This window comes from Acinonyx jubatus, chromosome B3 (assembly GCF_027475565.1).
Source record: "Acinonyx jubatus isolate Ajub_Pintada_27869175 chromosome B3, VMU_Ajub_asm_v1.0, whole genome shotgun sequence".
Classification (NCBI taxonomy): Eukaryota; Metazoa; Chordata; class Mammalia; order Carnivora; family Felidae; genus Acinonyx; species Acinonyx jubatus.
This window is the reverse complement of record NC_069386.1, coordinates 96,378,686-96,393,744: the sequence shown is the minus strand read 5'-3', so window position 1 is coordinate 96,393,744 and position 15,059 is coordinate 96,378,686. Positions and strand designations below refer to the sequence as shown.

General features: G+C 36.4%; 1 protein-coding gene across 3 annotated transcripts in view; it reads right to left on the bottom strand.

The window, feature by feature from the left end:
- The window catches only part of ATL1 (atlastin GTPase 1), an 82,246-nt gene that overhangs the window by 27,051 nt on the left and 40,136 nt on the right, over positions 1 to 15,059 (bottom strand). For 2 of the 3 annotated variants that reach the window (XM_027065683.2, XM_027065684.2), the window contains exons 3-7: positions 9,672 to 9,919; positions 7,280 to 7,414; positions 6,735 to 6,839; positions 4,694 to 4,744; positions 2,254 to 2,310 (exon numbers count right to left, since the gene is read on the bottom strand). In XM_027065683.2, the coding sequence (XP_026921484.1) occupies positions 2,254 to 2,310; positions 4,694 to 4,744; positions 6,735 to 6,839; positions 7,280 to 7,414; positions 9,672 to 9,919 (596 nt within the window). The remainder of the gene's footprint in view (positions 1 to 2,253; positions 2,311 to 4,693; positions 4,745 to 6,734; positions 6,840 to 7,279; positions 7,415 to 9,671; positions 9,920 to 15,059) is intronic. The other variant, XM_027065685.2, reaches the window with a different exon arrangement.

The following is a 15,059-nucleotide window of genomic DNA, read 5'->3' as shown; positions in this document are numbered from 1 at the left end:
CTTTGGATTACAAACATGTTTCCAGAGTGAACCATGCTCACAAACCAAGGTTTTATGAATTTCAGTTGGAATTTTACAGTATGTAGCATAGTACAGTATGTAGCCTTTTAAAGATTTGCTTCTTTTGTTTCATAATATGCATTTAAGGTTTCTCCATGTCTTTTCATGGCCTGATGGTTCATTTCCTTTAACTCTGAATAATATTCCACTGTCTGGATGTAGCAAAGTTGATTTATCCATTCTCCTATTGAAGGACATTTTTGTTGTTTTCAAGTTTGAGCAATTATGAATAAAGCTCCTAAAAACATCTGTGTGCAGGTATTTGTATGGACAGAAGTTTTTAATTCCTTTGGGTAAATACCAAGGAGTACAACGCCAGATCATATGTAAAGAATATGTTTAATTTTGTAAAAATCAGCCAAACTATCTTCCAAAGTGGCTGTACCATTTTGCACACCCAACAGAAATGTATGGGAGTTTCTAAGATTCTACGTCCTCATTTGGGGAACATTTGGTATTGTCAGTGCTCTGGACTTTGGCCATTCTAATAGGTATGTACTAGTTTCTTTGCTTATTTTTTACTATATCTGAGATCCTTTCCTCCTGGTATTCCCACCTTTATTTGGTCCCCTCCCACATTATATCAGGGTAGGGTAGATATATAATTGTATATCAGATACAATTTTGCAGAACTGACGGTGTCTTCACTTCCAAGATGAGGTTATAAATGATTGCAGCTTGGTCACTCTGGCAGTGGGATCATTTGCCCTGGGAACCTTGGTGTGAACAGCCCTGTGGAAAGGTCCATATGGCTGGGAATTGAAGTCTCCTGCCAACGGCCATGTGAGTAAGCTTAGAAGTGGACCCTCCAGTCAGGTCTTCTGAGAATGTTTCGTTGGCCAATATCTTGCATAATTTCATTAGAGACCTTGAACCAAAACCACCCAGGCTGAGCTACTCCAGATTCTTGACCCTTAAAAATTGTGTGAAACAATAAATGTTTATCCTTTTAGGATGATTTGTTATGCAACAATAGATAACTAAATAACTCATTTTAAAGTACCTGCTGGGGTGCTTTGGTGGCTCAGTCTGTTAAGCATCTGGTTCTTGGTTTCAGCTCAGGTCATGATCTCACGGTTTGTGAGTTCGAGCCCTGTCTCGGGCTCTGCACTGACAGCACAGAGCCTGGCTTCGGATACTCTCTCTCCCTCTCTCTCTGCCCCCCTCCTACCTGCACGTGCTCTCTCTCTCTCTCTCTCTCTCAAAATAAATAAATAAACTTATAAAAAAAATAAAAATAAACTACTTGCCATTTAAGCCACAAATTCTACTTTCCCCTTTATCATTCGTTCTCCTTGTACATTCACATACCTCTCAGGGTATTATCCATCTGGGCTGGTGATACGTACCAGGGAGGGGCTAAATTCTGGGACTTAGCCTGAGCCCCCCTGAGAAGCCAAGGCTGACGCTGTCATGCTTCAAGTGAGCAGTCTTGGGTATTTAAATCTGTACCTCCTCCAGGCTTTCAAGGGCTTTTTGACTTAATTATACTCTCCTGGTTCCTGTTATTTAAAGACTGCTGGGGCAGAAGGGAGCATTAAAGGACCCAATAGTCTGTTTATACCACCCAACACGAGCTCATATATTGCCCTGATGTTATCCTGCTGTTCCAAGAGGCTGAGCTGGTTGCTAGTCTGATACTTAGTGCAATGAAGCAAGTGATGGTTCACATGGGTCACTGTGTAAGAAAGAGAAAGTACCTTCAATAAACTTGCAACCACCTGACCAATATCCTGTCTCTGTGCCTTAGCCAGGTTTTGTGTGACTTGTAACCCTTTCTATAGTCCCAGGAATCTTGTTTGTTTTTCGCTTTTATGTTTGACAAATTCATCAGTTTTCTTTTGGTTTCTGTGACATCTCTAGACTTGAATTCAGGGAAGAAAAGATGATATTCTTGCAGGAATCAAAACATCTAATTCATCTTTTCATTTTCCCATTTCTTTTATTTATTTTTTGTTATTCCCAATAAGTTTTTCCCATTTCTTTAAAAAAATAATTTGTTAAATTTTCATTTCCCCACTTGAATCTCCTACTTGCACCAAATAGCACTAGCAACCTTGCTAGGTATTCAAAGTGCTTCTTGAATGAAATAAAGAAAAAACGAAAGAAATGTGACCTTCTCAATTCATATACCTGGTCATACTCTTAAGAAAAATTTAATAAGAATATACCATAATTTTATTCTTCACTCACCTGAAATGGCTTCAGGAATATTTCTTCCATCGCCAGTCTGCCATATTCAGTGAAAAGCTACAAGGGAAATTACACACACACACACGCACGCACGCGCACACACACACACACACACACACACACACAAACTTCAGTATCTGCAAAGTTTTACTTCTGTGCTTTCTTCCATTCATTTTTCCCCCCTCACTATAACATAATACTATATTATTAAGGTTACAATAAACATTTTAAGGAACTAAGTATTAAAGCAGAACGATAGTAATTGGGTATTTAAAAATTAAGGACATAAAGTATATGTTAAAAATAAAGTTTCTACTTCAAAGCCAACAACTTTATATCAAGAATGTAGGGCAGTTTTTTGTAGGGAAGATGGGGGAGAAAGAAACATGTTAAAAAACCTTTCAAAGCAAAACTTGCACAGATTAGACCAGAGAGCCATAAACTATGTTGGATATATTTAACGAAAGTTGTCGCCTGAGGAAATTTAATGGCACAATGGACTGAATTATTACAAAGGCATAGAGGCTTCTGGCTTAAAAATACAACCAAATACACTGCCTTCTTCTGTTTTTAATTGCTCCCAATTGAGAGGCACCCTCTCAGTTTTTTGTGTTGTTCAAAAATGTAAGGAAGATGTCAGAGAACAAAGACCCTAGGGGGTGACTGTGATTAGGCTTCCGATGAGTGTGTCATCAGTGGAATGGGTTTCCCCGTCTGTACACAGGAAATGCCACTTCATCCACAAGACTTACAAGGAACAACAGCTTCTCAGAGCTGGAGTGCAAGTGATACAGAGGATTCCCACCCCTTGTCCTTCTCGGATAGCTCCCACAGCAACCCCCATCTCTCCTGCAGGGGGATCGGGGAAGCCCAGAGTAATTACTAGGCATCTGATTAGAGTATTTAAATGAAAAGTCTGGAATACTGTGTCTGGAATATTGCAGCTGCTCCAGGGATTAGGCACTCTCATTGGAATCATCTACTAACATAATTTGAATTCACAATCTTTTTTGAGGAGGCTGAGGTGTTGCCATTTACAGGAAAAGTTTTAAACGGTCTCAGAAAAACATTACTTACTCAATATCAAAGTCCAAAATCAGCCCTTCTTTAAGAAATCCCTAAGCTGGTATTGAACAGTGCCATGCCATTAACTTGGAAAATAATTGGCTAGTTATGACACGTGCCTGAAGAAGTAAATCGTACTGATTACAAGAAACATCGAACAGTCATTCAGCATACTGCCTATTTGTCACAAATGCTCAGTGTGAGATACTAGAAATATATTTGGGAATAATGCCGGGTGTGAACTCCAAATGTTATGTCCAGCATCACAAGTTACCCTGCTCTATCATTCTATGTTGTCTGCTAAAGCTGTACATGGCTCTTATTGCCAAGATAGATTATATATTTAAGGTACATAGGTTTTGCTGTGTAACCAAAATAACATGAATTGAAAAAGAGCAGAAAGTGTTACAGAGATGTAAACTATCTTCAGGAAATATCTAATCTTTTACTTATCTGAAATTTAAACGCTACTTGGAGCGTAGAAGAAGCCCTGAGCCCAGAAGATGCCCAGATCTCTATGCCCACTCTACCACTAATTAGCCACATGAGTTTAGGCAAGTCATTTACTATTTTCAGCCAAATTTACCTCATCTGTAAAATATGAAGGGTAAATTAGGAGTCACCGAAGTCTCTTTCAGATCTAAAACAGAGTTTTATGAATTATCAGGTAGCTCCTCATAGTTCTTAAGTATAAAGTGGTCCACAGGGAAAAAAAAATCTGGCATGCAACTGATATCATACTAGCAATTATTAAATCTCTGACCATAAGACTTCAACTTCACTTTCACTATTGTTCTCTGCATTTGTGCTGTAACAATACCCCTGAGGGCAGCACATAGAACAGAAAGGGTTTTAAAATGTAGTATTAAAGTATAGTTGACATACAATATAATATTAGTCTCAGGTGCACACCATAGCAATTTGATAGTTGTATACACTATGCTACATTCACCACGGCAAGTGCAGTCACCATCTGTCACCAGACGATGTCATTACGGTATTAATGACAACGTTCTCTGTGGTGTACTCTTTATCTCTGTGAGTTATTTATTTTATAACTGGATCAGCTTCACATCTGGGGTCATTTTTAAACCAAAGGCTCTTTCTCTACTCTAATTTGCCATATATTTTCAAATATATGGAGCCAGTAGCAAGTAGCTTTAGAGTAACAAAGAACTTTGAAAACTGAATGAGAGAGAGAGAACATAACCATGGAGGGCTAAAACAAGAAACCTGGGAATAAGACAATCTCCATTTGATTATGTTTCTAAATCTTTCTGAATTGTTTAGTTTTAGGTAGGAGAAGGCCTAACAAAATCCACACATCTTCAAAACATTACCAGATATATATAAAAAAGAGTATACATATTGTTACCTGGAGGTGCTGAAGATCATCCTCCTGGACATTCTGGGATAAGTTATATACCTTGATTAAGAAATAAAGTCAAAGTGAAACAATAATTGGCATCCTTCGAAGTACTTACTATGTCATTATTTTTATAAATATCAATTTTCACAAAATCAAACTTTCTTATATGTATTCTTTTTTTAAAGTGTATTTATTTATTTCGAGAGTGAGCAAGCACAAGTTGGGGAGGGGAAGAGAGCGGAGGGACAGAGAGAGAGAGAGAGAGAGAGAGAATCCCAACCAGGACCCACACTGTCAGCACAGAGCCTGATGTGGGGCTTGAACTCATGAGCAGAGAAATCATGACCTGAGCCAAAGTCAGACGCTTAACCAACTGAGCCACCCAGGTGCCCCTACATGTATTCTCACGTAATGGTATTTATAAGACCTTGAGAGAGGAGTAAAGAAAGCTTGAGAAACAATAAACCATGTACAATGATCATAAAATTGTTCCAGAAATACAACAGCCACCTGCTCTGGAAACAGAATATTAAAATTATTTATGAAACTGATTTAATGATTAGTCAATAAAAAATCATTCTTACAAGCATAGCAAAATAATAACAATCTAGATCTGAGTAAGCCATACATGAAATTTTGTCTTGAAAAATTATGTTGGCTTTCTCACAATTGATTAATTTAGTTAAGTCTCTGGAAAGTTCTATCACATTGAAGTTAGGTTCTGAGTATCAGGCTCATATCCCTATACATATACATAACCACTTCATGAACAGACCACAGTACTAAGATGACATTCTATCTTTTTTTTTTTCTTTTGAGGAGTAATTTCAAAAAACAGTGAAGGAAGCTTCTATGTTTATGTATTGACACAAAGAGAATGCTTTGTGCACTTATTTAAATAAGAGATTGTTTCTCAGATGATAAAAAGGTCATTACTAAGGACTTAAGATTTTTCAGTGAAAATATTCAATGTCTTCAGGTAAAACAGAAATATAGGTAATAAAGAATTATGTTTTAATTGGTTTGTACAAGTGGTTTTATACTGCTGATTATGAAGAAATTAGACATTAAGTCCGTATTTCACAGGCTCATTCGTTTAAGAAGTCTATTTTTAAAAGCTAATCAATCACAGGTTATAATCATGGCTTCCACTTTAAAGATTTTTGTAGAAAATATTCAATCTTCCTTCTATCCACCCTCTCACTGTCCTAACCACACATGATACCCTGGTTGCTGGCTCACGAGCCTCTTTCTCTGCTCACTTGTAATTCAGCCTTGACTTGTTCATCCCAACCACTCTGCCTCCCCTACCTTTTTAAACTATCTTACCTTTCTTTTAACTGTTTTCTTGGCTACTACTACTTCTTGCTCTTTCTAATAAATAGAAAATATCTAAAAGTTAATGTAAAACCTTTCATGCTATGTGTTCTATGGTTATAGTAAAACTCTCCAGAGACTTTCCAAGACAATCTGTAAAGCTTACATTAACCTCAAAAACAATACTTAATAAGAGACAAAGAAAAAAAGGAAAGAAAGATAAAAAAAATTTTGTGAGACATTTATTTTCCTAGATGTTAATTAAGTGTTTTTAACAGCTGGGAAAGCATATAAATGCTTTTACCCTTAGCAATGTTTCTACACGCTATGAAAACAACAACAACAACAACAACAACAAAAAACCATTTATAAATCTTGGTTCAGTAAATGTAACTTATAATGGGTAGTTCCAATATATCTATCTGCATACATTATAAGACAATATTATTAAGTTTATTGTAGGCTTTAAACATAAAAAATTATCAGTGAAATAATGCAAACTTTTCTGGCTATTGGCAGCTTGAAACTGATCAGAAATTAGATTACAATAACCAAGCCAATTCTACTCATAGAAATCATAAGAACTGGGATGCTAATTGAGCCAAATAACATATTCAGCATTTCTGTTGTTGGTCTCACTACCACACACATGGTAGTAGGAATGTAGGAATACACATATTTACAATTTTTAAAGTAACAGCCATCGAAATGGATTTATTTTATTCCATACCTGTATTGAGCTGATCATTGTGCTAAGTGCAAATACCGTGGCCGAATCTCTCAGAGTTGACTGGCTATCAAAGGTTCCCTGAGTATCCATCAATAGCACTGCAACCTACAGGCAAGTAGACAATATATTATAGGTATTTTATAGAACATATGTAGAATTAGGGCTACTACAAAGTTAACACTATGAGAACTATAGCAACCCATTATCAATGAATACTTAACAGGTAATTTTTTATATATGCCATGAATGCCACAGAAAATGAAAATATTAATTAGCTGAGTACTATAATGATTGATTTTCACTGGTAATCCAAGCTAACAGAAACAGCACTGAAACAACAGACAGCTGTTAGCTTGCTGATCTGCTGTTCTATCGTTCCTATTATTTTATCACCTTGATCAACAGAAAGGGAAACAAGGAATCCCTTTTGAACTTCATGTCAAATGGTCAAAATTAGTTTTCAAAAGATCATTTTCAAGGATCCTGAACAGTGGTAACAGTTGCCAATTGAAAACTCAATTTTCTTTACAAAGTTTGCATCTTACCTTCTTGCCATCAGGTTTATTGATGAGGAAGACTTCACTCCATATTTGGATTCCTGTGGTCTCTCGTTCAGACCCACCTCTCCATGAGAAACCAGTCAATGGTTCATTGTAATCTCCAACCCAATCGACTGATTCCTGCAAATTAAGAAAGTCTGTGATATGGAAGTGGACGGTGGTATACTTTCCTCCCTGCATCTGTTCTGGCGGGTATCTCTCTCCAACTGCCGTCAAAAGGAGATGTATTCACATCTACTGTACTGATACAATTACTTTCTTTGTTATCTGAAACATTATAACAGAGGAGCAACCATGTGCTACATTTTATTCTAGGTCCTGGGAATAGGAAGATATCATTCCAGACCAGAGAAAGCTTACAGCCTAATAGAAAGACAGACCTGTCAAGAAACCATTATGATGCATAACATGCATGCCAAAATGGAGGTGCGTATTACGCAAAGATAGAAGCATAGGAAAAGAAATAACTAACAGTTGGTCAGGTAGGACTTAATAGGAGAGGTGGTGCTTGTGCTAAAACTTGAAGGATGTTTGGGAATTTTTCCAGATGAGCAAACTTGGGGAGGGCATTCTAGAAGCAAAGGAATAAAGATAAGAGAGAACATAATATGTCAGGATATACACAATAATAATACATACAAATGCTTTGGTATTGGAAGAGGAGGGGGTGAATAGCAAGAGGAGAGGCACCTAGTAGTAGATGCAGAAAAACAAAAACAAAAACACAACAGATCGGTTACACTTTAATCTGGCAAGTGCCATTTAACACAAGCAACATGACAAGTGTTACTGAGCATTTGATTTTAATGTTTATTTTACAGTTAAAACTATGAATATGCCTAAAACTGTATAATCCCACAATATGGAAACTAATATGGATACTAATTTTGTTCACTTAATTTGCCCAGCTGTGTTAAGTAGCATATTAATGGTGATATGCTAGAAACAGAGAGTTCTATCTGGTTTCAAAGCATGAAGTATTTTGGTAGTTCTATTCTTGATTTGTTTGAACTGAAGCTAGAGATAGAAGATATTAAAGTTAACTTTACAAAATTGATCAAAAATACCCTAACTATAAAAGATCAATCCAAAATGAATAGTTACGGTATAAATACATGATACAAAGTTTCTTTGGGTAGTGTGTCTATTCTGCCTCAACATCCATATTTGCAGCAGAAATGGCTATGGGTAAAGAGTACAAAAAACTACTTGTACGTTCTCCATTCCCAACCTTCGGTTTTCTGACTCTGATTTCTCATTTATCCTTCTGCTGTTGGTTTATCCTAGGTCCCTTATAGTCTCATTTCTGTGCCACACTGCTGTCTCAAATGTTATAACACTGTTGGTTGTCTCTGGGGATGGGTAAGATGAGAACCGAGTGGGAAAAGATAAGAGAGAACTTTCTGGGGTAACAGCAAGATATAGTTGATAGCATTTGGGGTCATTCAGGCATATGCATTTTCAAAAAAAACAAAATAATAATTAGCAAATGTACACCTACAATTTGTGCATGTAAGTGTATCTGATTTTACAACAAAAGATAAAATCTACTGAAATATATGATGATGATGTATATTGAAATATTTATGAGGAAGTGCAACCAATGTCAGCAATTTACTGTGACATGAATAAAAAAATAAGATGCAATGACAGATGTAAAGAGGGAAGAGTATCTGGAGACACATGTGATGAAGCAAGAATATTAACGGTAAAATCTAAGTAGTTTGATACGTAGGTGTTCACCATAAAATTCTTTTAACTTTGCTGCCTGTTTGCAAAAGGTCATCATAAATGCTGGAGGGAATATGATTATAATATAAAAGTTATGATAAAAATTATTTGACACACTTTACACACTCTAAAGTGTAAAGTTTATAATCATATCACTATGCTGTGTTTCTTTCTAAAAGAATTAGAAAAATAAGTTATGTCCTAAGGGAAATGTTGCAAAGTGGCTTCAGACAAAAGTGGCCTATGGAGTTTGGTGCCCAAAGCACTGAAGTCAGAATGGTTGTACCACAGCATTAGCAAACTAGTTCATATTAAGGTATATGATAATGGAAGCGGAAATACTTAACACTACTAAATATAAACACAAAGTGACAAAAGCACGGAAACAAGAAGACATTTTAAAACACTTCTTTTGTTTTAGTTTAATTATTTATTTTGAGAGACAGCACGCAAGTGTGTGCATAGTGGGGAAAGGGCAGAGAGAGAGAGAGGGAGAGAGAACCCCAGGCAGGTTGCACACTGTTAGTGCAGAGCCCGACATGGGGCTTGATCCCATGAACCATGAGATCGTGACCTGAGCTGAAATCAAGAATTGGACACTTACCCAACTGAGCCACTCAGGTGCCCCTTAGAACACTTAACATACCTGGTTGTACATGTATCTCAACATGAAGTCCATCAGGAATGATTTTCCTTTCCTAAATGCTCCAGCAACAGACACAGCAACAACCTCCTTGTCCCTGACAGCCTCTGAGAGAAGGATCCGATTAAGTGCAGTTTCATCTAACTCAAAGGAATGGTCATCTTTGACGATGAGGACTTGGACTGGCCCTGCCTTTTTCACTGGCTCCTCCTCTTCTGAGCTCCATTCATATGTCTTTTCTGAAAACCCACCTGTTGAATAAAACAGCAATTTACTCGGCTAAGGATCTCAAAATACCAAGAAATGTAAGGTACCTCTCAATTCTCAAATATCTGAAACAGGGGCACAGTGGAATTAGAAATGCCTGTTTTAATAACATACATTAATGTCATTCACATCGTGTCTCAGAAAGACATATCTGGTCTTTCTGATCATGTGACCAAACCAAACAGAATTTTATTCTCAAGAATGCTCTAAGTCAGGGCAGAGAACTCTGTTTGCAGAATGAGAAAGAAATTCAAAGCAAAGGATTCTACTTTTGGAGCACAGGAATAAAAGGACTTTAGTTCATACTTTCTTCATCTCCTAGAAATAGGTTTAGTTATTCACATAAAGGATCCTTCCAACACTTTTTAAAGCTGAACATACAAAAGAGGAAATGCATACAGGGACTCAGAATCACATATTTTTGAAACTAGAATAAAGTTCTAAAGCATCTAGTTCTAAAGCTCCTTTCAATACATTCACACCATCTACAAAATCCCAGATTCTTAAATGTCTAAAATTATACTTCAGAGCAATGGAATTACAGACAACCTTCAAATCCATAGTGAAGGAGTCTAGACACAATTTGATTTTTAAAAAAAGAAAAATTTGAAATTTATCTGGTGTGGAGATCTTATACAAAAGCTGTGTAACCCTGGGAAATTACTAAACTTCTCAGTTCTTCATCTGTAAAATATAAACTACTAATAGTACCCATTAATAGGGTTGTTGTAACGATTAAGGAAACTACTATACATAAAGTGCTGAGAACAGTGCTTGGCACATAGTAAACTCCTAAAGATTACCTATCATCATCATCATCATCCCCACCACTATCCTGGGGTTATAGACTGAACTAAGTATTCCTGGAAGAAGTTTCTGCCTAGTTTCCAGAAGTGTGTGTGTGTGTGTGTGTGTGTGTGTGTGTGTGTGTGTTCAGAGTTTTCATATATCTGATAATTATATAAAGAACTGATACAACTCAAAAGTAAAAAAAAAACAAAAAACAAAAAAACACCCAATCCAATTAAAAAATAGAAGATCCAAACAGACCCTTTTCTACAGAAGACATGCAAATGGCCAACAGACACATGAAAAGATGCTCAACATCATAATCATCAAAAAATGCAAATTAAAACCAAATAGATACCACCTCACACCTGTTAGATTGGCTATTTTCAAAAAGATAAGCAACAAGTGCTAGCTAGGACACAGAGAAAAAGGAATCTGTGTGCACTGTTAGCGAAAATGTAAATTGGTGAAACTACTATAGAAAACAGTATGGAAAAATTAAAAATAAAGCTATATGATCTAGCAATTCAATTTCTGAGTATTCATCTGAAGACAATGACAAGACTAATTAAAAAGGATATATGTTCATTATAGCATTATTTACAATAGCCAAAATATGGCAACAACCTAAGAATAACCTAAGTGTCCAATGATGAATGAAGGGATAAAGAAATTATACTGTGTGTGTCTGTGAGTGTACGTATGTATATATGTATGTGTGCATATACATACATGTTCAGACACACACACACATACACAATGGACTATTAGTCAACCATAAAAAACAATGAAATCTTGGCATCTGTGACAACACAGATGGACCTCAAGGGCACTGCGTTAGGTGAAATAAGTCAGACATCTAAAGACAAATATTGTATGGTGTCTCTTATATGTGGAATTAAAAAAAAACAAGCTTATAGGTACAGAGAACAGATTGGTGGTTGCCAGAAATGGGGGGTTGAGGGTGGGAGAAATGGGTGAAGAGGGTCAAAGGGTAAAAGCAAAAATATAGCCAAAGAAGTCTTGTTCTCTTGTCAAGTCTTTTTGAAACTCTAGTGCTTAGTTTCTTCATATGTAAGATGGAAAAAAAAAGTTTTTTATTTAATTTTCAGAAATGTCAGTTTTGACATAGGTCAGCTTTTAGAATTAATCCTTAATATGCAAGAATTTTAGAACCCTAGACCGTGGCATTTGTGGTATATTACAAAACAGCTTCAATGTGTCAAGTGACACATTCTTAAATCTACTGCCTTCGTAATGTAACTGCAATGTCTCCCCACTTTGACTCTGAGGTCAGCCATGTGATGTGCTTTATCAGACATGAGACAGCAGAGGCTTGGAAAACCACTTGTGTTTTTCCGTTTTGCTCTTTCACTTCTCCCATTCACCATGAGAATATTCCCAGACTAGTCTGCTGCAGAATGAGAGACACTTGGAGCAGAGGCAAACTGCCCAGTCCCAACCAACCCCACAGCAAACCAACCCCAAGCCACATGGGGCAGCTCAGCCAAGATTAACAGTTGTCTACCAACCATTTCAACATGTGTGATCAATAAATGCTTATTGTTCTATGCCCCTGAGGTTTTGTGGTTGTTTATTATGCAGCATAACAGGCAATAAACTACTGATAAAGTCTACAACCCTTTCCTTTAGAAAGGAGGTACAGTGTAGTGGTTAAAAATAGAGGCCCTGGCACCAGACTGTGGGATTTGAATAAAGGCTTCCCCATTGTTTAGCTGAATAACCTTAAGCAAGTTGTTTGACCTCTCTGTGCCTACCTCATAAGGTTGCTGTGAATTAATATATTCATGTAACACACTTAGAACAGTGGCTGGTACATAACAAATGCTATTAGTATTAGTATAGATTTAGGAAACTAAAGCGAAAGATGTAACTAACCTTGCCCAAAAAAAGGATATGGAATTTCTGTATCAGGCAATCTACCATGGATGCTTTCTTGTGTTACTATTGTTTTAACATTCCAGCAAGGTATTTATTATTATCTGTACTTTTGACACAAGGAAACTAAGAACTGGGTTAAGTAACTTTTCCAAGAGAGTGCCCATTAGTAAGCAATAGATCCAAGTTCACAGGGTTAGTAACTGTCAACCTGAGATTAGATCCCAGGTATCTAAACTCTCATCCCAGGCCTTTCTACTATAACATTCTGCCTCTTTAGTGGAAATCAAATAACTCTTGGACACCACATAAATGGGCTCATTTGTTTTGTATCAAAAGAACAGAAAGCCAAGACATATACCAATTAATTCTTCACATCAGATATATGACCTAACCTCAAACCAACCCTCAATAATGTTAATTTTGAACCAACTGGGCTCTTAAACAACTTTTCATTTAAATCTTTAAAAATATATTTAAAAGACATCCTCCATTATGTCTGCAGGCACACCTTGGAGATATTGCAGATTCAGTTCCAGAATACTACAATAAAGCAAGTCATATAAAAGTTATATTTACACAACACTGTAGTCTATTAAGTGTGCAGCAGCATTATGTCTAAAAAAGTATATATGTATATACTTTAATTTAAAACTATTGCTAAAAAGTGTTAACCATTATCTGAGCTTTCAGCAAGTTGTAATCTTTGTGCTGGTGGAGGGTCCTGCCTCGATGCTGATGGCTACTGACTAATCAGGTCGCTGAAGTCTGGGGTGACTGTGCCAATTTCTTAAAATAGGACAACAATAAAGTTTGCTGCACTGATTGACTTCCTTTCATGAATGGTTTCTCTGTAGCATGTAATGCCGTCTGATAGCATTTTACACATACAGAACTTCTTTCAAAATTGGAGTTAATCCTCTCAAACCCTGCTGCTGCTTTATCATCTAAGTCTGTCATAGTCTAAACCTTCTATTGTCATTTCCCCAATCTTCACAGCATCATCGCCAGGAGTAGATTCCATCTCAAGAACTACTTTCTTTGCTCATATATAAGAAGCAACTCCTCATCCGTTCAAGTTTTATCCTGAGATCACAGCAGTTCAGTCCCACCTGCAGGCTCCACTTCTAATTCTAGTTCTCTCGCTGTTTCCGTCACCTCTGCAGTTACTTCCTCTACTGAAGTCTTGAACCCCTTGAAGTCATCAAACTCAAAAGTCTGAAATATTGCAATAATTACCAAAATGTGACACAGAGACACAAAGTGAGCAAATGCTGTTGGAAAAATGGTGCCTACAGACTTGCTCATCGCAGGGTTGTCACAAACCTTCAATTTGTAAAAACGCAGTATCTGCGAAGTGCAATAAAACGAAGTGCAATAAAAAGAGAATACCTATACTTAGTAAGAAGTCTGATAACTAGAGAAAAACAAGCCAATTTTATCTTTTGGTGTTATTTTAAATGAATCTTCAGATTACATATATACATATATATGTATATAAATAATTGTATCACCTTGATAACTGTATCTCTCTTTATATTATATTGTTCATCTATAAGATAGTATTACTGAAATATTGCAAATCTAACATATAATTTTAGTTTTTCATTATTGGAGACAGATATATTCCAATACTTTCTGAACAATAGTACAAAGCATCTGGAGACAACAGGACCACTGCCTACAGCCATGAATCAGAGCTGTTCTCTCAGCAAAGTGAAGAAAAATTGATTTTATATCCAAAGGATGACAGTTTCCATATTGCCTTATCTCAGACGTTGGAGTCAGTCTGTGTTTAAATCCCAGCGTCACAACGTACACATATATGAAGCTGTGGAAATTATTTAACCCCCAATGGCTCACTATCAGCTATCTGAAAAACACGACTGAGAATAGTGCTTATATCAGAAAGGTTTTGTGACAATTAAATAATGTTCATTAAATGAAGACCAAAGAGCCAGACAAATGGTATGTGCTTTATAATGACCTCTACTACAAATATTATTAATAGCACTATTATTAATAGTGACTTCTATTAATACTATCAGTTATTATTATCTATTCATATTTGATTCCAGTACTACCTGCCAACCTTATTTCAGCCTCAGAACACAGGCCCTTTTTTGAGGATATCAAATATACATTTTCTTTGACGAAGCTCCTTGCCTATCACATGAGTACACAGCTGATGTGACTTGAGGATGCTGGATAAACAATATTTTGTATGGAAAAACATCTTCAGAGCTGAAAACTATCTCACAACTTTCTACAGACTGAAATAATTCTCTAAGATTGTTTGCATCAAACTACATATATATAAGAGGTACTCTGAATGGAATTTCTGGGTTGTAATTTTTTTAAATTGCATCAAGATGCAATCTGTTAGAGTGGTTGTACCGAATTTTCACTCCTCACCCACTCCTAAAAGCTTCTTAG